The 27,144-nt window shown below is 42.5% G+C and overlaps 1 protein-coding gene across 1 annotated transcript in view; it reads left to right on the top strand.

The window, feature by feature from the left end:
* LOC135553211 (synaptic vesicle glycoprotein 2B-like) overlaps positions 1-27,144 on the top strand; it is a 48,511-nt gene that overhangs the window by 2,780 nt on the left and 18,587 nt on the right. The window contains exon 2 of the mRNA XM_064985389.1: positions 26,770-26,950. Within this exon, the coding sequence (XP_064841461.1) occupies positions 26,770-26,950 (181 nt within the window). The remainder of the gene's footprint in view (positions 1-26,769; positions 26,951-27,144) is intronic.

Below are 27,144 nucleotides of genomic sequence, written 5' to 3'. Positions count from 1 at the left end.
ATCAGTTATGCTATAACCACGCAGAACGTGTTATAACCTCTACAGTTATGCTATAACCACCCAGAACATGTTATAACCTCCATAGTTATCAGTTATGCTATAACCACCCAGAACATGTTATAACCTCTACAGGTATGCTATAACCACCCAGAACGTGTTAAAACCTCTACAGTTATCAGTTATGCTATTACCATCCAGAACGTGTTATAACCTCTACAGTTACCAGTTATGCTATTACCACCCAGAATGTGTTATAACCTCCACAGTTATGCTATAACCACCCAGAACATGTTATAACCTCTACAGTTATGCTATAACCACCCAGAACGTTTTATAACCTCTACAGTTATCAGTTATGCTATTACCACCCAGAATGTGTTATAAGCTCTACAGTTATCAGTTATGCTATAACCACCCAGAACGTGTTATAACCTTCACAGTTATGCTATAACCACCCAGAACGTGTTAAAACCTCTACAGTTAGCAGTTATGCTATAACCACCCAGAACGTGTTAAAACCTCTACAGTTATCAGTTATGCTATTACCACCCAGAACGTGTTATAACCTCTACAGTTATCAGTTATGCTATAACCACCTAGAACGTGTTATAACCTCTACAGTTATTCTATAACCACCCAGAACGTGTTATAACCTCTGCAGTTATTAGTTATGCTATAACCACCCAGAACATGTTATAACCTCTACAGGTATGCTATAACCACCCAGAACGTGTTAAAACCTCTACAGTTATCAGTTATGCTATTACCATCCAGAACGTATTATAAGCTCTACAGTTACCAGTTATGCTATAACCACCCAGAACGTGTTATAACCTCCACAGTTATGCTATAACCACCCAGAACATGTTATATCCTCTACAGTTATGCTATTACCACCCAGAACGTGTTATAACCTCTACAGTTACCAGTTATGCTATTACCACCCAGAATGTGTTATAACCTCCACAGTTATGCTATAACCACCCAGAATGTGTTATAACCTCTACAGTTATGCTATAACCACACAGACTGTGTTATAACCTTAAAGTTATCAGTTATGCTATAACCACCCAGAACGTGTTATAACCTCTAAAGTTATGCTGTAACCACCCACAACGTGTTATAACCTCTACAGTTATGCTGTAACCACCCAGAATGTGTTATAACCTCTACAGTTATGCTATAACCACCCACAACATGTCATAACCTCTACAGTTATCAGTTATGCTATAACCACCCAGAACGTGTTAAAACCTCTACAGTTATGCTATAACCACCCAGAACGTGTTATAACCTCTACAGTTATGCTATAACCACCCAGAACGTGATAAAACCTCTACAGTTATCAGTTATGCTATAACCACCCAGACCGTGTTATAACCTCTACAGTTATCAGTTAAAGTCAATATCGTGTTGCAACATTTAGTCCAACACCAACCTGCTGCTCGTTCTGTAGCCCATATGTTTCCCCTGTTGCAGGGAGGGAGAATAGTCCTGGCAACTGAGTTCACTGGTCCCTGACACCAGAACAGATCCATTCATTATGTTATCCAGACCCTCCAACTGAGTTAACAAGACCCTGACACCAGAACAGATCCATTCATTATGTTACCCAGACCCTCCAACTGAGTTAACAAGACCCTGACACCAGAACAGATCCATTCATTATGTTATCCAGAACCAGACCCTCCAACTGAGTTAACAAGACCCTGATACCAGAACAGATCTATTCATTATGTTATCCAGACCCTCTAACTGAGTTAACAAGACCCTGATACCAGAACAGATCCATTCATTATGTTATCCAGACCCTCCAACTGAGTTAACAAGACCCTGATACCAGAACAGATCTATTCATTATGTTATCCAGACCCTCCAACTGAGTTAACAAGACCCTGATACCAGAACAGATCCATTCATTATGTTACCCAGACCCTCCAACTGAGTTCACTGGTCCCTGACACCAGAACAGATCCATTCATTATGTTACCCAGACCCTCCAACTGAGTTAACAAGACCCTGACACCAGAACAGATCCATTCATTATGTTATCCAGACCCTCCAACTGAGTTAACAAGACCCTGACACCAGAACAGATCCATTCATTATGTTACCCAGACCCTCCAACTGAGTTAACAAGACCCTGACACCAGAACAGATCCATTCATTATGTTATCCAGAACCAGACCCTCCAACTGAGTTAACAAGACCCTGATACCAGAACAGATCTATTCATTATGTTATCCAGACCCTCCAACTGAGTTAACAAGACCCTGATACCAGAACAGATCTATTCATTATGTTATCCAGAACCAGACCCTCCAACTGAGTTAACAAGACCCTGATACCAGAACAGATCTATTCATTATGTTATCCAGACCCTCCAACTGAGTTAACAAGACCCTGATACCAGAACAGATCCATTCATTATGTTACCCAGACCCTCCAACTGAGTTCACTGGTCCCTGACACCAGAACAGATCCATTCATTATGTTACCCAGACCCTCCAACTGAGTTAACAAGACCCTGACACCAGAACAGATCCATTCATTATGTTATCCAGAACCAGACCCTCCAACTGAGTTAACAAGACCCTGATACCAGAACAGATCCATTCATTATGTTACCCAGACCCTCCAACTGAGTTAACAAGACCCTGACACCAGAACAGATCCATTCATTATGTTACCCAGACCCTCCAACTGAGTTAACAAGACCCTGACACCAGAACAGATCCATTCATTATGTTACCCAGAACCAGACCCTCCAACTGAGTTAACAAGACCCTGACACCAGAACAGATCCATTCATTATGTTACCCAGACCCTCCAACTGAGTTAACAAGACCCTGACACCAGAACAGATCCATTCATTATGTTATCCAGACCCTCCAACTGAGTTAACAAGACCCTGATACCAGAACAGATCCATTCATTATGTTATCCAGAACCAGACCCTCCAACTGAGTTAACAAGACCCTGACACCAGAACAGATCCATTCATTATGTTATCCAGACCCTCCAACTGAGTTCACTGGTCCCTGACACCAGAACAGATCTATTCATTATGTTATCCAGACCCTCCAACTGAGTTAACAAGACCCTGATACCAGAACAGATCCATTCATTATGTTACCCAGACCCTCCAACTGAGTTAACAAGACCCTGATACCAGAACAGATCCATTCATTATGTTATGCAGACCCTCCAACTGAGTTAACAAGACCCTGATACCAGAACAGATCCATTCATTATGTCATCCAGAACCAGACCCTCCAACTGAGTTAACAAGACCCTGATACCAGAACAGATCTATTCATTATGTTACCCAGACCCTCCAACTGAGTTAACAAGACCCTGACACCAGAACAGATCCATTCATTATGTTACCCAGACCCTCCAACTGAGTTAACAAGACCCTGATACCAGAACAGATCCATTCATTATGTTATCCAGACCCAGACCCTCCAACTGAGTTAACAAGACCCTGATACCAGAACAGATCCATTCATTATGTCATCCAGACCCTCCAACTGAGTTAACAAGACCCTGATACCAGAACAGATCCATTCATTATGTTATCCAGACCCTCCAACTGAGTTAACAAGACCCTGATACCAGAACAGATCCATTCATTATGTTATCCAGACCCTCCAACTGAGTTAACAAGACCCTGATACCAGAACAGATCCATTCATTATGTTATCCAGAACCAGACCCTCCAACTGAGTTAACAAGACCCTGATACCAGAACAGATCCATTCATTATGTTATCCAGACCCTCCAACTGAGTTAACAAGACCCTGATACCAGAACAGATCTATTCATTATGTTATCCAGACCCAGACCCTCCAACTGAGTTAACAAGACCCTGATACCAGAACAGATCTATTCATTATGTTATTCAGACCCTCCAACTGAGTTAACAAGACCCTGATACCAGAACAGATCTATTCATTATGTCATCCAGACCCAGACCCTCCAACTGAGTTAACAAGACCCTGATACCAGAACAGATCCATTCATTAGGTTATCCAGACCAAGCCCCAATCCCCTCCCCCAGCCCCTGCCCCAGCCCCAGCCCCAGGCCCCCCCCAGCCCCTGCCCCAGCCCCAGGCCCTGTCCCAGCCCCTGTCCCAGCCCCAGGCCTTGCCCAGCCCCTCCCGCTGTGACTAGGCTGTGACCTGGTTGAAGGCTAACTGTGATGCCTGAGGCCTGGTACAAGGACATACCGTTTGTAGAGGGGTAGCATTTCGAGGGATACTAATCCACAGTGAGGTGCACTGACAGCCCACCACAGCAACACATGCCGCTAGTCTAAGCTAAGCTGCTTACTCAACTGTAATTAGGGCTGTAGTATAAACCCAGGCCAGGGGGTGCCTGAGAGACATGAGACATATACTGTAGCTGCTTCTCGCAACGACGGTCTACTGACACACACTCGTACTGATTTCCTCTCACTTCAGGTCAAAATGGCCGCCATGTTTTCCAAAACGTTTTAGAAAGGCAGACTGAGGCAGATCAAGAACAACATCTGCACTCTGATTGGAGGATTCCAAAAAATGACCCGCTCGTAAGCGCTGCCAATCAAAATGACTCACATAATAAAAAGTTGCTCATTTTCAATGTAAGATAGTTCGATAACATAGCCCCTCAAAATTGCCAATGTATTATGGCATTAAGAGGGCCTGCCAAGTACTGAATACTAGCTGGTGATATAAGAATATAATGAAGAATCAATAATATACAGGGGCTTTATTATGTACTGTATATTATGGTGTAACATCCAAATACATTCCTCTATCTTCATTTAGAAGGTGTTGCTACTATGTTAATATCCAAATAGATTCCTCTATCTCCATTTAGAAGGTGTTGTTACTATCCAAATAGATTCCTCTATCTTCATTTAGAAGGTGTTGTTACTATGTTACTATCCAAATAGATTCCTCTATCTTCATTTAGAAGGTGTTGTTACTATGTTAATATCCAAATAGATTCCTCTATCTTCATTTAGAAGGTGTTGTTACTATGTTAATATCCAAATATATTCCTCTATCTTCATTTAGAAGGTGTTGTTACTATCCAAATAGATTCCTCTATCTTCATTTAGAAGGTGTTGTTACTATGTTAATATCCAAATAGATTCCTCTATCTTCATTTAGAAGGTGTTGTTACTATCCAAATAGATTCCTCTATCTTCATTTAGAAGGTGTTGTTAATATCCAAATAGATTCCTCTATCTCCATTTAGAAGGTGTTGTTACTATGTTAATGTCCAAATACATTCCTCTATCTTCATTTAGAAGGTGTTGTTACTATGTTACTATCCAAATAGATTCCTCTATCTTCATTTAGAAGGTGTTGTTACTATGTTAATATCCAAATAGATTCCTCTATCTTCATTTAGAAGGTGTTGTTACTATGTTACTATCCAAATAGATTCCTCTATCTTCATTTAGAAGGTGTTGTTACTATCCAAATAGAATCCTCTATCTTCATTTAGAAGGTGTTGTTACTATGTTAATATCCAAATAGAATCCTCTATCTTCATTTAGAAGGTGTTGTTACTGTCCAAATAGATTCCTCTATCTTCATTTAGGAGGTGTTGTTACTATGTTAATATCCAAATAGATTCCTCTATCTTCATTTAGAAGGTGTTGTTACTGTCCAAATAGATTCCTCTATCTTCATTTAGAAGGTGTTGTTACTATGTTAATGTCCAAATAGATTCCTCTATCTTCATTTAGAAGGTGTTGTTACTATGTTAATATCCAAATAGATTCCTCTATCTTCATTTAGAAGGTGTTGTTACTATCCAAATAGATTCCTCTATCTTCATTTAGAAGGTGTTGTTACTATCCAAATAGATTCCTCTATCTTCATTTAGAAGGTGTTGTTACTATGTTAATATCTAAATAGATTTCTCTATCTTCATTTAGAAGGTGTTGTTACTATGTTACTATCCAAATAGATTCCTCTATCTTCATTTAGAAGGTGTTGTTACTATGTTAATATCCAAATAGAATCCTCTATCTTCATTTAGAAGGTGTTGTTACTGTCCAAATAGATTCCTCTATCTTCATTTAGGAGGTGTTGTTACTATGTTACTATCCAAATAGATTCCTCTATCTTCATTTAGAAGGTGTTGTTACTATGTTAATATCCAAATAGAATCCTCTATCTTCATTTAGAAGGTGTTGTTACTATCCAAATAGAATCCTCTATCTTCATTTAGAAGGTGTTGTTACTATGTTACTATCCAAATAGATTCCTCTATCTTCATTTAGAAGGTGTTGTTACTGTCCAAATAGATTCCTCTATCTTCATTTAGAAGGTGTTGTTACTATGTTACTATCCAAATAGATTCCTCTATCTTCATTTAGAAGGTGTTGTTACTATGTTACTATCCAAATAGATTCCTCTATCTTCATTTAGAAGGTGTTGTTACTATGTTAATGTCCAAATAGATTCCTCTATCTTCATTTATAAGGTGTTGTTACTATGTTAATATCTAAATAGATTTCTCTATCTTCATTTAGAAGGTGTTGTTACTATGTTACTATCCAAATAGATTCCTCTATCTTCATTTAGAAGGTGTTGTTACTATGTTAATATCCAAATAGAATCCTCTATCTTCATTTAGAAGGTGTTGTTACTATCCAAATAGATTCCTCTATCTTCATTTAGAAGGTGTTGTTACTATCCAAATAGATTCCTCTATCTTCATTTAGAAGGTGTTGTTACTATGTTAATATCTAAATAGATTTCTCTATCTTCATTTAGAAGGTGTTGTTACTATGTTAATATCCAAATAGATTCCTCTATCTTCATTTAGAAGGTGTTGTTACTATCCAAATAGATTCCTCTATCTTCATTTAGAAGGTGTTGTTACTATCCAAATAGATTCCTCTATCTTCATTTAGAAGGTGTTGTTACTATGTTAATATCTAAATAGATTTCTCTATCTTCATTTAGAAGGTGTTGTTACTATGTTACTATCCAAATAGATTCCTCTATCTTCATTTAGAAGGTGTTGTTACTATGTTAATATCCAAATAGAATCCTCTATCTTCATTTAGAAGGTGTTGTTACTATCCAAATAGAATCCTCTATCTTCATTTAGAAGGTGTTGTTACTATCCAAATAGATTCCTCTATCTTCATTTAGAAGGTGTTGTTACTATCCAAATAGATTCCTCTATCTTCATTTAGAAGGTGTTGTTACTATCCAAATAGATTCCTCTATCTTCATTTAGAAGGTGTTGTTACTATGTTAATGTCCAAATAGATTCCTCTATCTTCATTTATAAGGTGTTGTTACTATGTTAATATCTAAATAGATTTCTCTATCTTCATTTAGAAGGTGTTGTTACTATGTTACTATCCAAATAGATTCCTCTATCTTCATTTAGAAGGTGTTGTTACTATCCAAATAGATTCCTCTATCTTCATTTAGAAGGTGTTGTTACTATGTTAATATCCAAATAGAATCCTCTATCTTCATTTAGAAGGTGTTGTTACTATCCAAATAGATTCCTCTATCTTCATTTAGAAGGTGTTGTTACTATCCAAATAGATTCCTCTATCTTCATTTAGAAGGTGTTGTTACTATGTTAATATCTAAATAGATTTCTCTATCTTCATTTAGAAGGTGTTGTTACTATGTTAATATCCAAATAGATTCCTCTATCTTCATTTAGAAGGTGTTGTTACTATCCAAATAGATTCCTCTATCTTCATTTAGAAGGTGTTGTTACTATCCAAATAGATTCCTCTATCTTCATTTAGAAGGTGTTGTTACTATGTTAATATCTAAATAGATTTCTCTATCTTCATTTAGAAGGTGTTGTTACTATGTTACTATCCAAATAGATTCCTCTATCTTCATTTAGAAGGTGTTGTTACTATGTTAATATCCAAATAGAATCCTCTATCTTCATTTAGAAGGTGTTGTTACTGTCCAAATAGATTCCTCTATCTTCATTTAGGAGGTGTTGTTACTATGTTACTATCCAAATAGATTCCTCTATCTTCATTTAGAAGGTGTTGTTACTATGTTACTATCCAAATAGAATCCTCTATCTTCATTTAGAAGGTGTTGTTACTATGTTAATGTCCAAATACATTCCTCTATCTTCATTTAGAAGGTGTTGTTACTATGTTACTATCCAAATAGATTCCTCTATCTTCATTTAGAAGGTGTTGTTACTATGTTAATATCCAAATAGAATCCTCTATCTTCATTTAGAAGGTGTTGTTAAAATGTTACTATCCAAATAGATTCCTCTATCTTCATTTAGAAGGTGTTGTTACTATGTTACTATCCAAATAGATTCCTCTATCTTCATTTAGAAGGTGTTGTTACTATGTTACTATCCAAATAGATTCCTCTATCTTCATTTAGAAGGTGTTGTTAAAATGTTACTATCCAAATAGATTCCTCTATCTTCATTTAGAAGGTGTTGTTACTGTCCAAATAGATTCCTCTATCTTCATTTAGAAGGTGTTGTTACTATCCAAATAGATTCCTCTATCTTCATTTAGAAGGTGTTGTTACTATCCAAATAGATTCCTCTATCTTCATTTAGAAGGTGTTGTTACTATGTTACTATCCAAATAGAATCCTCTATCTTCATTTAGAAGGTGTTGTTACTGTCCAAATAGATTCCTCTATCTTCATTTAGAAGGTGTTGTTACTATGTTACTATCCAAATAGATTCCTCTATCTTCATTTAGAAGGTGTTGTTACTATGTTACTATCCAAATAGATTCCTCTATCTTCATTTAGAAGGTGTTGTCATTTAGAAGGTGTTGTCACTATCCAAATAGATTCCTCTATCTTCATTTAGAAGGTGTTGTTACTATGTTACTATCCAAATAGAATCCTCTATCTTCATTTAGAAGGTGTTGTTACTGTCCAAATAGATTCCTCTATCTTCATTTAGAAGGTGTTGTTACTATGTTACTATCCAAATAGATTCCTCTATCTTCATTTAGAAGGTGTTGTTACTATGTTACTATCCAAATAGATTCCTCTATCTTCATTTAGAAGGTGTTGTTACTATGTTACTATCCAAATAGATTCCTCTATCTTCATTTAGAAGGTGTTGTTACTATGTTAATGTCCAAATAGATTCCTCTATCTTCATTTATAAGGTGTTGTTACTATGTTAATATCTAAATAGATTTCTCTATCTTCATTTAGAAGGTGTTGTTACTATGTTACTATCCAAATAGATTCCTCTATCTTCATTTAGAAGGTGTTGTTACTATGTTAATATCCAAATAGAATCCTCTATCTTCATTTAGAAGGTGTTGTTACTATCCAAATAGATTCCTCTATCTTCATTTAGAAGGTGTTGTTACTATCCAAATAGATTCCTCTATCTTCATTTAGAAGGTGTTGTTACTATGTTAATATCTAAATAGATTTCTCTATCTTCATTTAGAAGGTGTTGTTACTATGTTAATATCCAAATAGATTCCTCTATCTTCATTTAGAAGGTGTTGTTACTATCCAAATAGATTCCTCTATCTTCATTTAGAAGGTGTTGTTACTATGTTAATATCCAAATAGATTCCTCTATCTTCATTTAGAAGGTGTTGTTACTATCCAAATAGATTCCTCTATCTTCATTTAGAAGGTGTTGTTACTATGTTAATATCCAAATAGATTCCTCTATCTTCATTTAGAAGGTGTTGTTACTATCCAAATAGATTCCTCTATCTTCATTTAGAAGGTGTTGTTACTATGTTAATATCCAAATAGATTCCTCTATCTTCATTTAGAAGGTGTTGTTACTATCCAAATAGATTCCTCTATCTTCATTTAGAAGGTGTTGTTACTATCCAAATAGATTCCTCTATCTTCATTTAGGAGGTGTTGTTACTATGTTACTATCCAAATAGATTCCTCTATCTTCATTTAGAAGGTGTTGTTACTATGTTAATGTCCAAATACATTCCTCTATCTTCATTTAGAAGGTGTTGTTACTATGTTACTATCCAAATAGATTCCTCTATCTTCATTTAGAAGGTGTTGTTACTATCCAAATAGATTCCTCTATCTTCATTTAGAAGGTGTTGTTACTATGTTAATATCCAAATAGAATCCTCTATCTTCATTTAGAAGGTGTTGTTACTATCCAAATAGAATCCTCTATCTTCATTTAGAAGGTGTTGTTACTATGTTACTATCCAAATAGATTCCTCTATCTTCATTTAGAAGGTGTTGTTACTATGTTACTATCCAAATAGATTCCTCTATCTTCATTTAGAAGGTGTTGTTACTATGTTACTATCCAAATAGATTCCTCTATCTTCATTTAGAAGGTGTTGTTACTATGTTACTATCCAAATAGATTCCTCTATCTTCATTTAGAAGGTGTTGTTACTATGTTAATATCCAAATAGATTCCTCTATCTTCATTTAGAAGGTGTTGTTACTATGTTACTATCCAAATAGATTCCTCTATCTTCATTTAGAAGGTGTTGTTACTATGTTACTATCCAAATAGATTCCTCTATCTTCATTTAGAAGGTGTTGTTACTATGTTACTATCCAAATAGATTCCTCTATCTTCATTTAGAAGGTGTTGTTACTATGTTACTATCCAAATAGAATCCTCTATCTTCATTTAGAAGGTGTTGTTACTGTCCAAATAGATTCCTCTATCTTCATTTAGAAGGTGTTGTTACTATGTTAATATCCAAATAGATTCCTCTATCTTCATTTAGAAGGTGTTGTTACTATGTTACTATCCAAATAGATTCCTCTATCTTCATTTAGAAGGTGTTGTTACTGTCCAAATAGATTCCTCTATCTTCATTTAGAAGGTGTTGTTACTATGTTAATGTCCAAATAGATCCCTCTATCTTCTTTTAGAAGGTGTTGTTTTAACCCAGATTTATGTCACTGTGTATTGCTAGATTTGCTTTGTTGCTCTGGATTCATTTCCGTGAATGTGGGGGAATGTGGGTGATGTCTTTTTTGGAAGGATATCTTCAATAAGGACTTTCCCCTTTTCCTAATTCAGTAAGACCAGTTCAATAGGACAACGTGGCAAAGTGAGCCTCCTAGTGGAGGAGAGGACGCCCACTTTGCTGTGAGCCTTGAGCCACTGTGTAAAGTCTGGCAACACAACATTACTCTACTATGAGCCTTAAGCCACTGTGTAAAGTCTGGCAGCACAACATTACTCTACTATGAGCCTTGAACCACTGTGTAAAGTCTGGCAGCACAACATTACTCTACTATGAGCCTTGAGCCACTGTGTAAAGTCTGGCAACACAACATTACTCTACTATGAGCCTTGAGCCACTGTGTAAAGTCTGGCAGCACAACATTACTCTACTATGAGCCTTGAACCACTGTGTAAAGTCTGGCAGCACAACATTACTCTACTATGAGCCTTGAGCCACTGTGTAAAGTCTGGCAGCACAACATTACTCTACTATGAGCCTTGAGCCACTGTGTAAAGTCTGGCAGCACAACATTACTCTACTATGAGCCTTGAGCCACTGTGTAAAGTCTGGCAGCACAACATTACTCTACTGTGAGCCTTGAGCCACTGTGTAAAGTCTGGCAGCACAACATTACTCTACTATGAGCCTTGAGCCACTGTGTAAAGTCTGGCAGCACAACATTACTCTACTATGAGCCTTGAGCCACTGTGTAAAGTCTGGCAGCACAACATTACTCTACTATGCGCCTTGAGCCACTGTGTAAAGTCTGGCTGCACAACATTACTCTACTATGAGCCTTGAGCCACTGTGTAAAGTCTGGCAGCACAACATTACTCTACTATGAGCCTTGAGCCACTGTGGTGCAGTGGTTACACAGCCTTTCCTCTACAGGGAGCCAGGTTTTCCTGTGTCTACCCTGCAAGGCTGTTCTCACTGAGCCTGTACGTTGTCAAGGTTTTTCTAAGGTTTTGATCAGTAACCATGGTCAAATAGTTTTCCATGGTGTACTGTCAATTTAGGGCTAAATAGCACTGCATTTTGCTTTGTGCTTGTGTTTCCCAATAAGCAATGTAGTTTTGTTTTCACTGTGTTGTAGTTTGTTTTATTCTGATTGATTGGATGTTCTGGTCCTGAGGCTTCAGTGTGTTAGTAGAACAGGTTAGTGAACTCAGCCCCAGGACCAGCTGGGTGAGGGGACTGAGGCTTCAGTGTGTTAGTAGAACAGGTTAGTGAACTCAGCCCCAGGACCAGCTGGATGAGGGGACTGAGGCTTCAGTGTGTTAGTAGAAGAGGTTAGTGAAATCAGCCCCAGGACCAGCTGGATGAGGGGACTGAGGCTTCAGTGTGTTAGTAGAACAGGTTAGTGAACTCAGCCCCAGGACCAGCTGGATGAGGGGACTGAGGCTTCAGTGTGTTAGTAGAACAGGTTAGTGAACTCAGGCCCAGGACCAGCTGGATGAGGGGACTGAGGCTTCAGTGTGTTAGTAGAACAGGTTAGTGAAATCAGCCCCAGGACCAGCTGGATGAGGGGACTGAGGCTTCAGTGTATTAGTAGAACAGGTTAGTGAACTCAGCCCCAGGACCAGCTGGATGAGGGGACTGAGGCTTCAGTGTGTTAGTAGAACAGGTTAGTGAAATCAGCCCCAGGACCAGCTGGATGAGGGGACTGAGGCTTCAGTGTGTTAGTAGAACAGGTTAGTGTACTCAGGACCAGCTGGATGCAGGGACTGAGGCGTCAGTGTGTTAGTAGAACAGGTTAGTGAACTCAGCCCCAGGACCAGCTGGATGAGGGGACTGAGGCTTCAGTGTGAAAGTAGAACAGGTTAGTGAACACAGCCCCAGGATCTGCTGGATGAGGGGTCTGAGGCTTCAGTGTGCTAGTAGAACAGGTTATTGAACTCAGCCCCAGGACCAGCTGGATGAGGGGACTGAGGCTTCAGTGTGTTAGTAGAACGGGTTAGTGAACCCAGGACCAGCTGGATGAGGGAACTGAGGCTTCAGTGTGTTAGTAGAACAGGTTAGTGAACTCAGCCCCAGGACCAGCTGGATGAGGGGACTGAGGCTTCAGTGTGTTAGTAGAACGGGTTAGTGAACTCAGGACCAGCTGGATGAGGGGACTGAGGCCTCAGTGTGTTAGTAGAACAGGTTAGTGAACTCAGGACCAGCTGGATGAGGGGACTGAGGCTTCAGTGTGTTAGTAGAACAGGTTAGTGAACTCAGCCCCAGGACCAGCTGGATGAGTGGACTGAGGCTTCAGTGTGTAAGTAGAACAGGTTAGTGAAATCAGCCCCAGGACCAGCTGGATGAGGGGACTGAGGCTTCAGTGTGTTAGTAGAAACAGGTTAGTGAAATCAGCCCCAGGACCAGCTGGATGAGGGGACTGAGGCTTCAGTGTGTTAGTAGAACAGGTTAGTGAACTCAGGACCAGCTGGATGAGGGGACTGAGGCGTCAGTGTGTTAGTAGAACAGGTTAGTGAACTCAGCCCCAGGACCAGCTGGATGAGTGGACTGAGGCTTCAGTGTGTAAGTAGAACAGGTTAGTAAACTCAGGACCAGCTGGATGAGGGGACTGAGGCTTCAGTGTGAAAGTAGAACAGGTTAGTGAACTCAGCCCCAGGATCTGCTGGATGAGGGGTCTGAGGCTTCAGTGTGCTAGTAGAACAGGTTAGTGAACTCAGCCCCAGGACCAGCTGGATGAGGGGACTGAGGCTTCAGAGTGTTAGTAGAACGGGTTAGTGAACCCAGGACCAGCTGGATGAGGGGACTGAGGCTTCAGTGTGTTAGTAGAACAGGTTAGTGAACTCAGGACCAGCTGGATGAGGGGACAGAGGCTTCAGTGTGTTAGTTGAACAGGTTAGTGAAATCAGCCCCAGGACCAGCTGGATGAGGGGACTGAGGCTTCAGTGTGTTAGTAGAACAGGTTTGTGAAATCAGCCCCAGGACCAGCTGGATGGGGGACTGAGGCTTCAGTGTGTAAGTAGAACAGGTTAGTGAAATCAGCCCCAGGACCAGCTGGATGAGGGGACTGAGGCTTCAGTGTGTTAGTAGAACAGGTTAGTGAAATCAGCCCCAGGACCAGCTGGATGAGGGGACTGAGGCTTCAGTGTGTTAGTTGAACAGGTTAGTGAAATCAGCCCCAGGACCAGCTGGATGAGGGGACTGAGGCTTCAGTGTTAGTAGAACAGGTTAGTGAAATCAGCCCCAGGACCAGCTGGATGAGGGGACTGAGTTTTCAGTGTGTTAGTAGAACAGGTTAGTGAACTCAGAACTCAGGACCAGCTGGATGAGGGGACTGAGGCGTCAGTGTGTTAGTAGAACAGGTTAGTGAACTCAGCCCCAGGACCAGCTGGATGAGTGGACTGAGGCTTCAGTGTGTAAGTAGAACAGGTTAGTGAACTCAACCCCAGGACCAGCTGGATGGGTGGACTGAGGCTTCAGTGTGTAAGTAGAACAGGTTAGTGAAATCAGCCCCAGGACCAGCTGGATGAGGGGACTGAGGCTTCAGTGTGTTAGTAGAACAGCTTAGTGAAATCAGCCCCAGGACCAACTGGATGAGGGGACTGAGGCTTCAGTGTGTGAGTAGAACAGGTTAGTGAAATCAGGACCAGCTGGATGAGGGGACTGAGGCGTCAGTGTGTTAGTAGAACAGCTTAATGAAATCAGCCCCAGGACCAGCTGGATGAGGGGACTGAGGCTTCAGTGTGTTAGTAGAACAGGTTAGTGAACTCAGCCCCAGGACCAGCTGGATGAGGGGACTGAGGCTTCAGTGTGTTAGTAGAACAGGTTAGTGAAATCAGCCCCAGGACCAGCTGGATGAGGGGACTGAGGCTTCAGTGTGTTAGTAGAACAGGTTAGTGAACTCAGGACCAGCTGGATGAGGGGACTGAGGCGTCAGTGTGTTAGTAGAACAGCTTAATGAAATCAGCCCCAGGACCAGCTGGATGAGGGGACTGAGGCTTCAGTGTGTTAGTAGAACAGGTTAGTGAACTCAGCCCCAGGACCAGCTGGATGAGGGGTCTGAGGCTTCAGTGTGAAAGTAGAACAGGTTAGTGAACTCAGCCCCAGGATCTGCTGGATGAGGGGTCTGAGGCTTCAGTGTGCTAGTAGAACAGGTTAGTGAACTCAGCCCCAGGACCAGCTGGATGAGGGGACTGAGGCTTCAGTGTCTTAGTAGAACGGGTTAGTGAACCCAGGACCAGCTGGATGAGGCGACTGAGGTGTCAGTGTGTTAGTTGAACAGGTTAGTGAAATCAGCCCCAGGATCTGCTGGATGAGGGGTCTGAGGCTTCAGTGTGCTAGTAGAACAGGTTAGTGAACTCAGCCCCAGGACCAGCTGGATGAGGGGACTGAGGCTTCAGTGTGTAAGTAGAACAGGTTAGTGAACTCAGCCCCAGGATCTGCTGGATGAGGGGTCTGAGGCTTCAGTGTGCTAGTAGAACAGGTTAGTGAAATCAGCCCCAGGACCAGCTGGATGAGGGGACTGAGGCTTCAGTGTGTTAGTAGAACAGGTTAGTGAACTCCGCCCCAGGACCAGCTGGATGAGGGGACTGAGGCTTCAGTGTGTTAGTAGAACAGGTTAGTGAAATCAGCCCCAGGACCAGCTGGATGAGGGGACTGAGGCTTCAGTGTGTTAGTAGAACAGGTTAGTGAACTCAGGACCAGCTGGATGAGGGGACTGAGGCGTCAGTGTGTTAGTAGAACAGGTTAGTGAACTCAGCCCCAGGACCAGCTGGATGAGGGGACTGAGGCTTCAGTGTGTAAGTAGAACGGGTTAGTGAACTCAGCCCCAGGATCTGCTGGATGAGGGGTCTGAGGCTTCAGTGTGCTAGTAGAACAGGTTAGTGAACTCAGTCCCAGGACCAGGTGGATGAGGGGACTGAGGCTTCAGTGTGTTAGTAGAACAGGTTAGTGAACTCCGCCCCAGGACCAGCTGGATGAGGGGACTGAGGCTTCAGTGTGTTAGTAGAACAGGTTAGTGAACTCAGCCCCAGGACCAGCTGGATGGGTGGACTGAGGCTTCAGTGTGTAAGTAGAACAGGTTAGTGAACTCAGAACTCAGGACCAGCTGGATGAGGGGACTGAGGCGTCAGTGTGTTAGTAGAACAGGTTAGTGAACTCAGCCCCAGGACCAGCTGGATGAGTGGACTGAGGCTTCAGTGTGTAAGTAGAACAGGTTAGTGAACTCAACCCCAGGACCAGCTGGATGGGTGGACTGAGGCTTCAGTGTGTAAGTAGAACAGGTTAGTGAAATCAGCCCCAGGACCAGCTGGATGAGGGGACTGAGGCTTCAGTGTGTTAGTAGAACAGCTTAGTGAAATCAGCCCCAGGACCAACTGGATGAGGGGACTGAGGCTTCAGTGTGTGAGTAGAACAGGTTAGTGAACTCAGGACCAGCTGGATGAGGGGACTGAGGCGTCAGTGTGTTAGTAGAACAGCTTAATGAAATCAGCCCCAGGACCAGCTGGATGAGGGGACTGAGGCTTCAGTGTGTTATTAGAACAGGTTAGTGAACTCAGCCCCAGGACCAGCTGGATGAGGGGACTGAGGCTTCAGTGTGTTAGTAGAACAGGTTAGTGAAATCAGCCCCAGGACCAGCTGGATGAGGGGACTGAGGCTTCAGTGTGTTAGTAGAACAGGTTAGTGAACTCAGGACCAGCTGGATGAGGGGACTGAGGCGTCAGTGTGTTAGTAGAACAGCTTAATGAAATCAGCCCCAGGACCAGCTGGATGAGGGGACTGAGGCTTCAGTGTGTTAGTAGAACAGGTTAGTGAACTCAGCCCCAGGACCAGCTGGATGAGGGGTCTGAGGCTTCAGTGTGAAAGTAGAACAGGTTAGTGAACTCAGCCCCAGGATCTGCTGGATGAGGGGTCTGAGGCTTCAGTGTGCTAGTAGAACAGGTTAGTGAACTCAGCCCCAGGACCAGCTGGATGAGGGGACTGAGGCTTCATTGTCTTAGTAGAACGGGTTAGTGAACCCAGGACCAGCTGGATGAGGCGACTGAGGTGTCAGTGTGTTAGTTGAACAGGTTAGTGAAATCAGCCCCAGGATCTGCTGGATGAGGGGTCTGAGGCTTCAGTGTGCTAGTAGAACAGGTTAGTGAACTCAGCCCCAGGACCAGCTGGATGAGGGGACTGAGGCTTCAGTGTGTAAGTAGAACAGGTTAGTGAACTCAGCCCCAGGATCTGCTGGATGAGGGGTCTGAGGCTTCAGTGTGCTAGTAGAACAGGTTAGTGAAATCAGCCCCAGGACCAGCTGGATGAGGGGACTGAGGCTTCAGTGTGTTAGTAGAACAGGTTAGTGAACTCCGCCCCAGGACCAGCTGGATGAGGGGACTGAGGCTTCAGTGTGTTAGTAGAACAGGTTAGTGAAATCAGCCCCAGGACCAGCTGGATGAGGGGACTGAGGCTTCAGTGTGTTAGTAGAACAGGTTAGTGAACTCAGGACCAGCTGGATGAGGGGACTGAGGCGTTAGTGTGTTAGTAGAACAGGTTAGTGAACTCAGCCCCAGGACCAGCTGGATGAGGGGACTGAGGCTTCAGTGTGTAAGTAGAACGGGTTAGTGAACTCAGCCCCAGGATCTGCTGGATGAGGGGTCTGAGGCTTCAGTGTGCTAGTAGAACAGGTTAGTGAACTCAGCCCCAGGACCAGGTGGATGAGGGGACTGAGGCTTCAGTGTGTTAGTAGAACAGGTTAGTGAACTCCGCCCCAGGACCAGCTGGATGAGGGGACTGAGGCTTCAGTGTGTTAGTAGAACAGGTTAGTGAACTCAGCCCCAGGACCAGCTGGATGGGTGGACTGAGGCTTCAGTGTGTAAGTAGAACAGGTTAGTGAACTCAGAACTCAGGACCAGCTGGATGAGGGGACTGAGGCGTCAGTGTGTTAGTAGAACAGGTTAGTGAACTCAGCCCCAGGACCAGCTGGATGAGTGGACTGAGGCTTCAGTGTGTAAGTAGAACAGGTTAGTGAACTCAACCCCAGGACCAGCTGGATGGGTGGACTGAGGCTTCAGTGTGTAAGTAGAACAGGTTAGTGAAATCAGCCCCAGGACCAGCTGGATGAGGGGACTGAGGCTTCAGTGTGTTAGTAGAACAGCTTAGTGAAATCAGCCCCAGGACCAACTGGATGAGGGGACTGAGGCTTCAGTGTGTGAGTAGAACAGGTTAGTGAACTCAGGACCAGCTGGATGAGGGGACTGAGGCGTCAGTGTGTTAGTAGAACAGCTTAATGAAATCAGCCCCAGGACCAGCTGGATGAGGGGACTGAGGCTTCAGTGTGTTAGTAGAACAGGTTAGTGAACTCAGCCCCAGGACCAGCTGGATGAGGGGACTGAGGCTTCAGTGTGTTAGTAGAACAGGTTAGTGAAATCAGCCCCAGGACCAGCTGGATGAGGGGACTGAGGCTTCAGTGTGTTAGTAGAACAGGTTAGTGAACTCAGGACCAGCTGGATGAGGGGACTGAGGCGTCAGTGTGTTAGTAGAACAGCTTAATGAAATCAGCCCCAGGACCAGCTGGATGAGGGGACTGAGGCTTCAGTGTGTTAGTAGAACAGGTTAGTGAACTCAGCCCCAGGACCAGCTGGATGAGGGGTCTGAGGCTTCAGTGTGAAAGTAGAACAGGTTAGTGAACTCAGCCCCAGGATCTGCTGGATGAGGGGTCTGAGGCTTCAGTGTGCTAGTAGAACAGGTTAGTGAACTCAGCCCCAGGACCAGCTGGATGAGGGGACTGAGGCTTCAGTGTCTTAGTAGAACGGGTTAGTGAACCCAGGACCAGCTGGATGAGGCGACTGAGGTGTCAGTGTGTTAGTTGAACAGGTTAGTGAAATCAGCCCCAGGATCTGCTGGATGAGGGGTCTGAGGCTTCAGTGTGCTAGTAGAACAGGTTAGTGAACTCAGCCCCAGGACCAGCTGGATGAGGGGACTGAGGCTTCAGTGTGTAAGTAGAACAGGTTAGTGAACTCAGCCCCAGGATCTGCTGGATGAGGGGTCTGAGGCTTCAGTGTGCTAGTAGAACAGGTTAGTGAACTCCGCCCCAGGACCAGCTGGATGAGGGGACTGAGGCTTCAGTGTGTTAGTAGAACAGGTTAGTGAAATCAGCCCCAGGACCAGCTGGATGAGGGGACTGAGGCTTCAGTGTGTTAGTAGAACAGGTTAGTGAACTCAGGACCAGCTGGATGAGGTGACTGAGGCGTCAGTGTGTTAGTAGAACAGGTTAGTGAACTCAGCCCCAGGACCAGCTGGATGAGGGGACTGAGGCTTCAGTGTGTAAGTAGAACGGGTTAGTGAACTCAGCCCCAGGATCTGCTGGATGAGGGGACTGAGGCTTCAGTGTGTAAGTAGAACGGGTTAGTGAACTCAGCCCCAGGACGAGCTGGATGAGGGGTCTGAGGCTTCAGTGTGCTAGTAGAACAGGTTAGTGAACTCAGCCCCAGGACCAGGTGGATGAGGGGACTGAGGCTTCAGTGTGTTAGTAGAACAGGTTAGTGAACTCCGCCCCAGGACCAGCTGGATGAGGGGACTGAGGCTTCAGTGTGTTAGTAGAACAGGTTAGTGAACTCAGCCCCAGGACCAGCTGGATGAGGGGACTGAGGCTTCAGTGTGTAAGTAGAACAGGTTAGTGAAATCAGCCCCGGGACCAGCTGGATGAGGGGACTGATGTTTCAGTGTGTTTGTAGAACAGGTTAGTGATCTCAGGACCAGCTGGATGAGGGGACTGAGGCTTCAGTGTGTTAGTAGAACAGGTTAGTGAACTCAGGACCAGCTGGATGAGGGGACTGAGGCGTCAGTGTGTTAGTAGAACAGGTTAGTGAACTCAGCCCCAGGACCAGCTGGATGAGGGGACTCTTTTCTTTGCTCAGCTCTTGGCATGGCTCTTCACTGTATTTTTTTTTTTTTTCCCAATCTTAACTGCTCTTTTAAAAAATATTTTTTTGTGGATATTGTCCTAATTCTGCCCTGCATGCATTGTTTGTAGTTTTCCTCTGGACATGTAAGAGAATCTTACAGAACTCTGCATGCAAGGTTTCAATGGGATGTTTGTCCCATTGGGTGACATCTTGTTTTGCAGGTGGACCCCAAACCTCGCTGCCATAAAGTGCAATTTGTTCAATGACAAATTTAAATTTGTTTTTAAATTAAGTAGAATGCCCTGCATACTTCCTCTCTCAGTTCATTCACTGCCTCATTAAGGTGTCCAGTTGGTCTTATTTTTAAAGTAATTGTAGTGTGTGCATTACTCTATATATTTAAACCTCAGTAATTGTAGTGTGTGCATTACTCTATATATTTAAACCTCAGTAATTGTAGTGTGTACAGTACTCTATATATTTAAACCTCAGTAATTGTAGTATGTGCAGTACTCTATATATTTAAACATAAGTAATTGTAGTATGTGCAGTACTCTATATATTTTGTACCAATTGAGATATATTTTGAGATATATTTTGTACCAATTTCGCTCTAGTGAATTTGAGCATCTCATTTAGGATGACATTAGGTCTGCATGCATTTTAAATGTGAGGGTCTGAAGTTTCTTATACTCAGGAGTTTGGGCTCCTGAGTGGGTCAGGGGTCTAAGGCACTACAGACCCTGGTTCAATACCAGTCCCATAGGGCTGCGCATCAATTGGTTACGTGTTTGGCTGGTGTAGGCCGTCACTGTAAATAAGACATTCTTTGTTAAATGACTTGCAGAGTTAAATGAAGGTTAAATAAAGCATTATAGAGCTCCTGGTCTGGTGATTGGTCAGTAATGGTCAGTTTGATTGGTCAGTAATGGTCAGTTTGATTGGTCAGTAATGGTCAGTAATGGTCAGTTTGATTGGTCAGTAATGGTCAGTTTGATTGGTCAGTAATGGTCAGTTTGATTGGTCAGTAATGGTCAGTTTGATTGGTCAGTAATGGTTAGATTGATTGGTCAGTAATGGTCAGTTTGATTGGTCTGTAATGGTCAGTTTGATTGGTCAGTAATGGTCAGCTTGATTGGTCAGTTTGATTGGTCAGTAATGGTCAGCTTGATTGGTCAGTAATGGTCAGTTTGATTAGTCAGTAATGGTCAGATTGATTGGTCAGATTGATTGGTCTGTAATGGTCAGTTTGATTGGTCAGTTTGATTGGTCAGTAATGGTCAGTTTGATTGGTCAGTTTGATTGGTCAGTAATGGTCTGATTGATTGGTCAGTTTGATTGGTCTGTAATGGTCAGTTTGATTGGTCAGTAATGGTCAGTTTGATTGGTCAGTAATGGTCAGTTTGATTAGTCAGTAATGGTCAGATTGATTGGTCAGATTGATTGGTCAGTAATGGTCAGTTTGATTGGTCAGTTTGATTGGTCAGTAATGGTCAGTTTGATTTGCCTTTATATATTTTATAACACGGTTCAACTTGTCATGAATTTGTTCTGCATCACTTTGAACAGTGTTGTAGAGAGTTCTATAATGGGTTATTAGTTTATAATGGGGTATTAGTTTAGAATGGGGTATTAGTTTATAACGGGTTAATAGTTTATAACAGGTTAATAGTTTAGAACGGGTTAATAGTTTATAACGGTTATTAGTTTATAATGGGGTATTTGTTTTATAATGGGTTATTAGTTTATAATGGGGTTTAGTCTATAATGGGGTATTAGTTTATTACGGGTTATTAGTTTACAATGGGTTATTCGTTTATAATGGTTGTTAGTTCATAATGGGTTATTAGTTTATAACGGGGTATTAGTTTATAACGGGTTATAAGTTTATAACGGGTTAATAGTTTATAACGGGTTATTAGTTTATAACGGGTTAATAGTTTATAATGGGGTATTAGTTTATAATGGGTTAATAGTTTATAACGGGTTAATAGTTTGTAATGTGGTATTAGTTTATAATGAGTTATTAGTTTATAATGGGTTATTAGTTTATAATGGGTTATTAGTTTATAATGGGTTATTAGTTTATAACGGGGTATTAGTTTATAATGGGTTATTAGTTTATAACGGGTTAATAGTTTATAATGGGGTATTAGTTTATAGTTTATAATGGGGTATTAGTTTATAATGGGTTAATAGTTTATAATGGGTTAATAGTTTATAACGGGTTATTAGTTTATAACGGGTTAATAGTTTATAATGGGGTATTAGTTTATAATGGGTTAATAGTTTATAACGGGTTAATAGTTTGTAATGTGGTATTAGTTTATAATGGGTTATTAGTTTATAATGGGTTATTAGTTTATAATGGGTTATTAGTTTATAATGGGTTATTAGTTTATAACGGGGTATTCGTTTATAATGGGTTATTAGTTTATAATGGGTTAATAGTTTGTAATGTGGTATTAGTTTATAATGGGTTATTAGTTTATAATGGGTTATTAGTTTATAATGGGTTATTAGTTTATAATGGGTTATTAGTTTATAACGGGGTATTAGTTTATAATGGGTTATTCGTTTCTAATGGGTTATTAGTTTATAATGGGTTATTAATTTATAATGGGTTATTAGTTTATAACGGGGAATTAGTTTATAACGGGGAATTAGTTTATAACGGGTTATTAGTTTATAATGGGTTATTAGTTTATAACGGGGAATTAGTTTATAACGGGTTATTAGTTTATAATGGGTTATTAGTTTATAATGGGTAATTCGTTTACAATGGCTAATTAGTTTATAATGGGTACATACTGTATGTCAAGGTTTTATATCGCTAATTCCTCTTGTTTTGATTTTATTTTTAGGTTTCTCCAATTTTGCCAGAAGTTGTTTGTGTTTATGGACTGGGACAGCAGGTAGTCTAGTGGTTAGAGTGTAGGGGCGTCAGGTAGTATAGTGGTTAGAGTGTAGGGGCAGCAGGTTGTCTAGTGGTTAGAGTGTAGGGGTGGCAGGTAGTCTAGTGGTTAGAGTGTTGGGGCGGCAGGTAGTCTAGTGGTTAGAGTGTAGGGGCAGCAGGTAGTCTAGTGGTTAGAGTGTTGGGGCGGCAGGTAGTCTAGTGGTTAGAGTGTAGGGCAGCAGGTAGTCTAGTGGTTAGAGTGTAGGGGCAGCAGGTAGTCTAGTGGTTATGTTGGGGCGGCAGGTAGTCTAGTGGTTAGAGTGTAGGGGCAGCAGGTAGTCTAGTGGTTAGAGTGTAGGGGCAGCAGGTAGTCTAGTGGTTAGAGTGTAGGGGCAGCAGGTAGTCTAGCAGGTAGTCTAGTGGTTAGAGTGTAGGGGCAGCAGGTAGTCTAGTGGTTAGAGTGTAGGGGCAGCAGGTAGTCTAGTGGTTAGAGTGTAGGGGCAGCAGGTAGTCTAGTGGTTAGAGTGTAGGGGCAGCAGTTAGTCTAGTGGTTAGAGTGTAGGGGCAGCAGGTAGTCTAGTGATTAGAGTGTAGGGGCAGCAGGTAGTCTAGCAGGTAGTCTAGTGGTTAGAGTGTAGGGGCAGCAGGTAGTCTAGCAGGTAGTCTAGTGGTTAGAGTGTAGGGGCAGCAGGTAGTCTAGTGGTTAGAGTGTAGGGGGGCAGGTAGTCTAGTGGTTAGAGTGTAGGGGCAGCAGGTAGTCTAGCAGGTAGTCTAGTGGTTAGAGTGAAGGGGCAGCAGGTAGTCTAGTGGTTAGAGTGTAGGGGCGGTAGGTAGCCTAGTGGTTAGAGTGTAGAGGAGGTAGGTAGCCTAGTGATTAGAGTGTAGGGGCATCAGGTAGCCTAGTGGTTAGAGTGTAGGGGCGGCAGGTAGCCTAGTGGTTAGAGTGTAGGGGCGGCAGGTAGCCTAGTGATTAGAGTGTAGGGGCGGTAGGTAGCCTAGTGGTTAGAGTGTAGGGGGGGCAGGTAGTCTAGTGGTTAGAGTTTTATGGGCGGCAGGTAGTTTAGTGGTTAGAGTGTAGGGGCGGCAGGTAGCCTAGTGGTTAGAGTGTAGGGGCGTCAGGTAGCCTAGTGGTTAGAGTGTAGGGGCGGCAGGTAGCCTAGTGGTTAGAGTGTAGGGGCGGTAGGTAGCCTTGTGGTTGGAGTGTAGGGGCGGCAGGTAGCCTAGTGGTTAGAGTGTAGGGGCGGCAGGTAGCCTAGTGTTTAGAGTATAGGGGAGGGGTAGGTAGCCTAGTGGTTGGAGTGTAGGGGGGTAGGTAGCCTAGTGGTTGGAGTGTAGGGGCGGTAGGTAGCCTAGTGGTTAGAGTGTAGGGGCAGCAGGTAGCCTAGTGGTTAGAGTGTAGGGGCGGCAGGTAGCCTCGTGGTTGAAGCGTTGGACCAGTAACCAAAAAGTTGCTAGATCTAATCCCTGAGCTGACAAGGTAACAATCTGTCAAGGCAGTTAAACCCCCTGTTCCTAGGCTGTCACTGTAAATAAGAATTTGTTCTTAATAAACTGACTTTTGAGTTTTAAAGTCTCACAGCAATGAAGGCCTTTTGCCTGAATATATAGTTGATGTTTTGTTCTGCCAGATTGATGCCTTCTTCACTGTGAGTGGATGTGCTCTCCAGGAAGTTATTTAAGACTGTCTGGATATGTTGGTTACTGGTTGCTGTCTGCTATTTTTCTGTGCTGTTTTGGGCCCATCTGTATGAATGTCTGATGTTGTACAGCTTACTGGGCTGTGAATGTGTGGTTGTTTCCATGTCTGTTCTTCTGAGGAACACCATAACGTGTCTGTGATCAGACAGAGGTGTTCGTGGCTTGATAGTGAATGAGCTGAGAGAGAAGGGGTCCCTGTCTGTGATCATATAGTCTACTCTACTGTGGCCAAGAGGTGAGCAGTAGGTGAATCTCCCCAAAGAGTCCCCCCCATAACCTATCATTGACAAAGTACAGACCCAGGCTTCTACAGAGCTGCAACAGATCCCTTCCGTTCTTGATGACGGTGCTGTCACTGTTGTTTCTATGGGGCAGATGAAGACAGTTAGAAACAGTACGGCCTGTAATAAAGCTGTCCCCTCGTGTGCTCGTTAGATCAGGTAGTGTTCCTGAATTTGTGTCCCCACAGATGAGGACATTTCCATGGGCCTGCAAATGGCAGGTCTCTTCCTCAAGGGTGGGGAATATCTTCTTTGAGTTACAGTGCCTTGCTAAAGTATTCGGCCCCCTTGAACTTTGCCACATTTCAGGCTTCAAACATAAAGATATAAAACTGTATTTTTTTGTGAAGAATCACCAACAAGTGGGACACAATCATGAAGTGGAACGACATTTATTGGATATTTCAAACTTTTTTAACAAATCAAAAACTGAAAAATTGGGCGTGCAAAATTATTCAGCCCCTTTACTTTCAGTGCAGCAAACTCTGTCCAGAAGTTCAGTGAGGATCTCTGAATGATCCAATGTTGACCTAAATGACTAATGATGATAAATACAATCCACCTGTGTGTAATCAAGTCTCCGTATAAATGCACCTGCACTGTGATAGTCTCAGAGGTCTGTTAAAAGCGCAGAGAGCATCATGAAGAACAAGGAACACACCAGGCAGGTCCGAGATACTGTTGTGAAGAAGTTTAAAGCCGGATTTGGATACAAAAAGATTTTCCAAGCTTTAAACATCCCAAGGAGCACTGTGCAAGCGATAATATTGAAATGGAATGAGTATCAGACCACTGCAAATCTACCAAGACCTGGCCGTCCCTCTAAACTTTCAGCTCATACAAGGAGAAGACTGATCAGAGATGCAGCCAAGAGGCCCATGATCACTCTGGATGAACTGCAGAGATCTACAGCTGAGGTGGGAGACTCTGTCCATAGGACAACAATCAGTCGTATATTGCACAAATCTGGCCTTTATGGAAGAGTGGCAAGAAGAAAGCCATTTCTTAAAGATATCCTTAAAAAGTGCTGTTTAAAGTTTGCCGCAAGCCACCTGGGAGACACACCAAACATGTGGAAGAAGGTGCTCTGGTCAGATGAAACCAAAATTGAACTTTTTGGCAACAATGCAAAACGTTATGTTTGGCGTAAAAGCGACACAGCTCATCACCCTGAACACACCATACCCACTGTCAAACATGGTGGTGGCAGCATCATGGTTTGGGCCTGCTTTTCTTCAGCAGGGACAGGGAAGATGGTTAAAATTGATGGGAAGATGGATGGAGCCAAATACAGGACCATTCTGGAAGAAAACCTGATGGAGTCTGCAAAAGACCTGAGACTGGGACGGAGATTTGTCTTCCAACAAGACAATGATCCAAAACATAAAGCAAAATCTACAATGCAATGGTTCAAAAATAAACATATCCAGGTGTTAGAATGGCCAAGTCAAAGTCCAGACCTGAATCCAATCGAGAATCTGTGGAAAGAACTGAAAACTGCTGTTCACAAATGCTCTCCATCCAACCTCACTGAGCTCGAGCTGTTTTGCGAGGAGGAATGGAAAAAAAAATTCAGTCTCTCGATGTGCAAAACTGATAGAGACATACCCCAAGCGACTTACAGCTGTAATCGCAGCAAAAGGTGGCGCTACAAAGTATTAACTTAAGGGGGCTGAATAATTTTGCTAGCCCAATTTTTCAGTTTTTGATTTGTTAAAAAAGTTTGAAATATCCAATAAATGTCGTTCCACTTCATGATTGTGTCCCACTTGTTGATTCTTCACAAAAAAATACAGTTTTATATCTTTATGTTTGAAGCCTGAAATGTGGCAAAAGGTCGCAAAGTTCAAGGGGGCCGAATACTTTCGCAAAACACTGTATATGGGGATTCTGAGGGGGCATATATATAGCGCAAAATAACAAATCTTTCTGTCAGTACAAGTTCTATTTTCAGTTTTAACCAAATGTGATAATTACCAATTTTGAGGGGATCGATTAGATTTTTTTTTGGGGGGTTTGTACCAAATGATCAATCCTCCAGAGTCTCTGCCTCTATTGACAGAGCTGTGTTTCTCTCTCTGTTAACAGGTCTGTTGGTGTATGTGTCGATGATGGTGGGGGCTTTCGTGTGGGGCAGCCTGGCGGATAAGATGGGCCGTAGGAAATGTCTGATCTACTGTCTGGCCATCGACTGTGTCTTCAGCTTCCTGTCCTGCTTCGCTCAGGGATACGGTTTCTTCCTCTTCTTCCGGTTCTGCTCCGGCTTCGGGTGAGATGAGACTCTGTTGCTGAGATGGAGAGAGAGATGGTGAGAGGGATGTAGAGACGGATGTAGAGAGGGATGTAGAGAAAGAGATGGAGAGAGGGATGTAGAGAGATGGATGTAGAGAAATGGCGAGAGGGATGTAGAGAGAGGGATGGAGAGGGAGATGAAGAGAGATGGATGAAGAGAGATGGATGTAG

Source organism: Oncorhynchus masou, chromosome 2 (genome assembly GCF_036934945.1).
Source record: "Oncorhynchus masou masou isolate Uvic2021 chromosome 2, UVic_Omas_1.1, whole genome shotgun sequence".
Lineage (NCBI taxonomy): Eukaryota > Metazoa > Chordata > Actinopteri > Salmoniformes > Salmonidae > Oncorhynchus > Oncorhynchus masou.
This window is presented reverse-complemented; position numbering and strand designations above follow the sequence as displayed.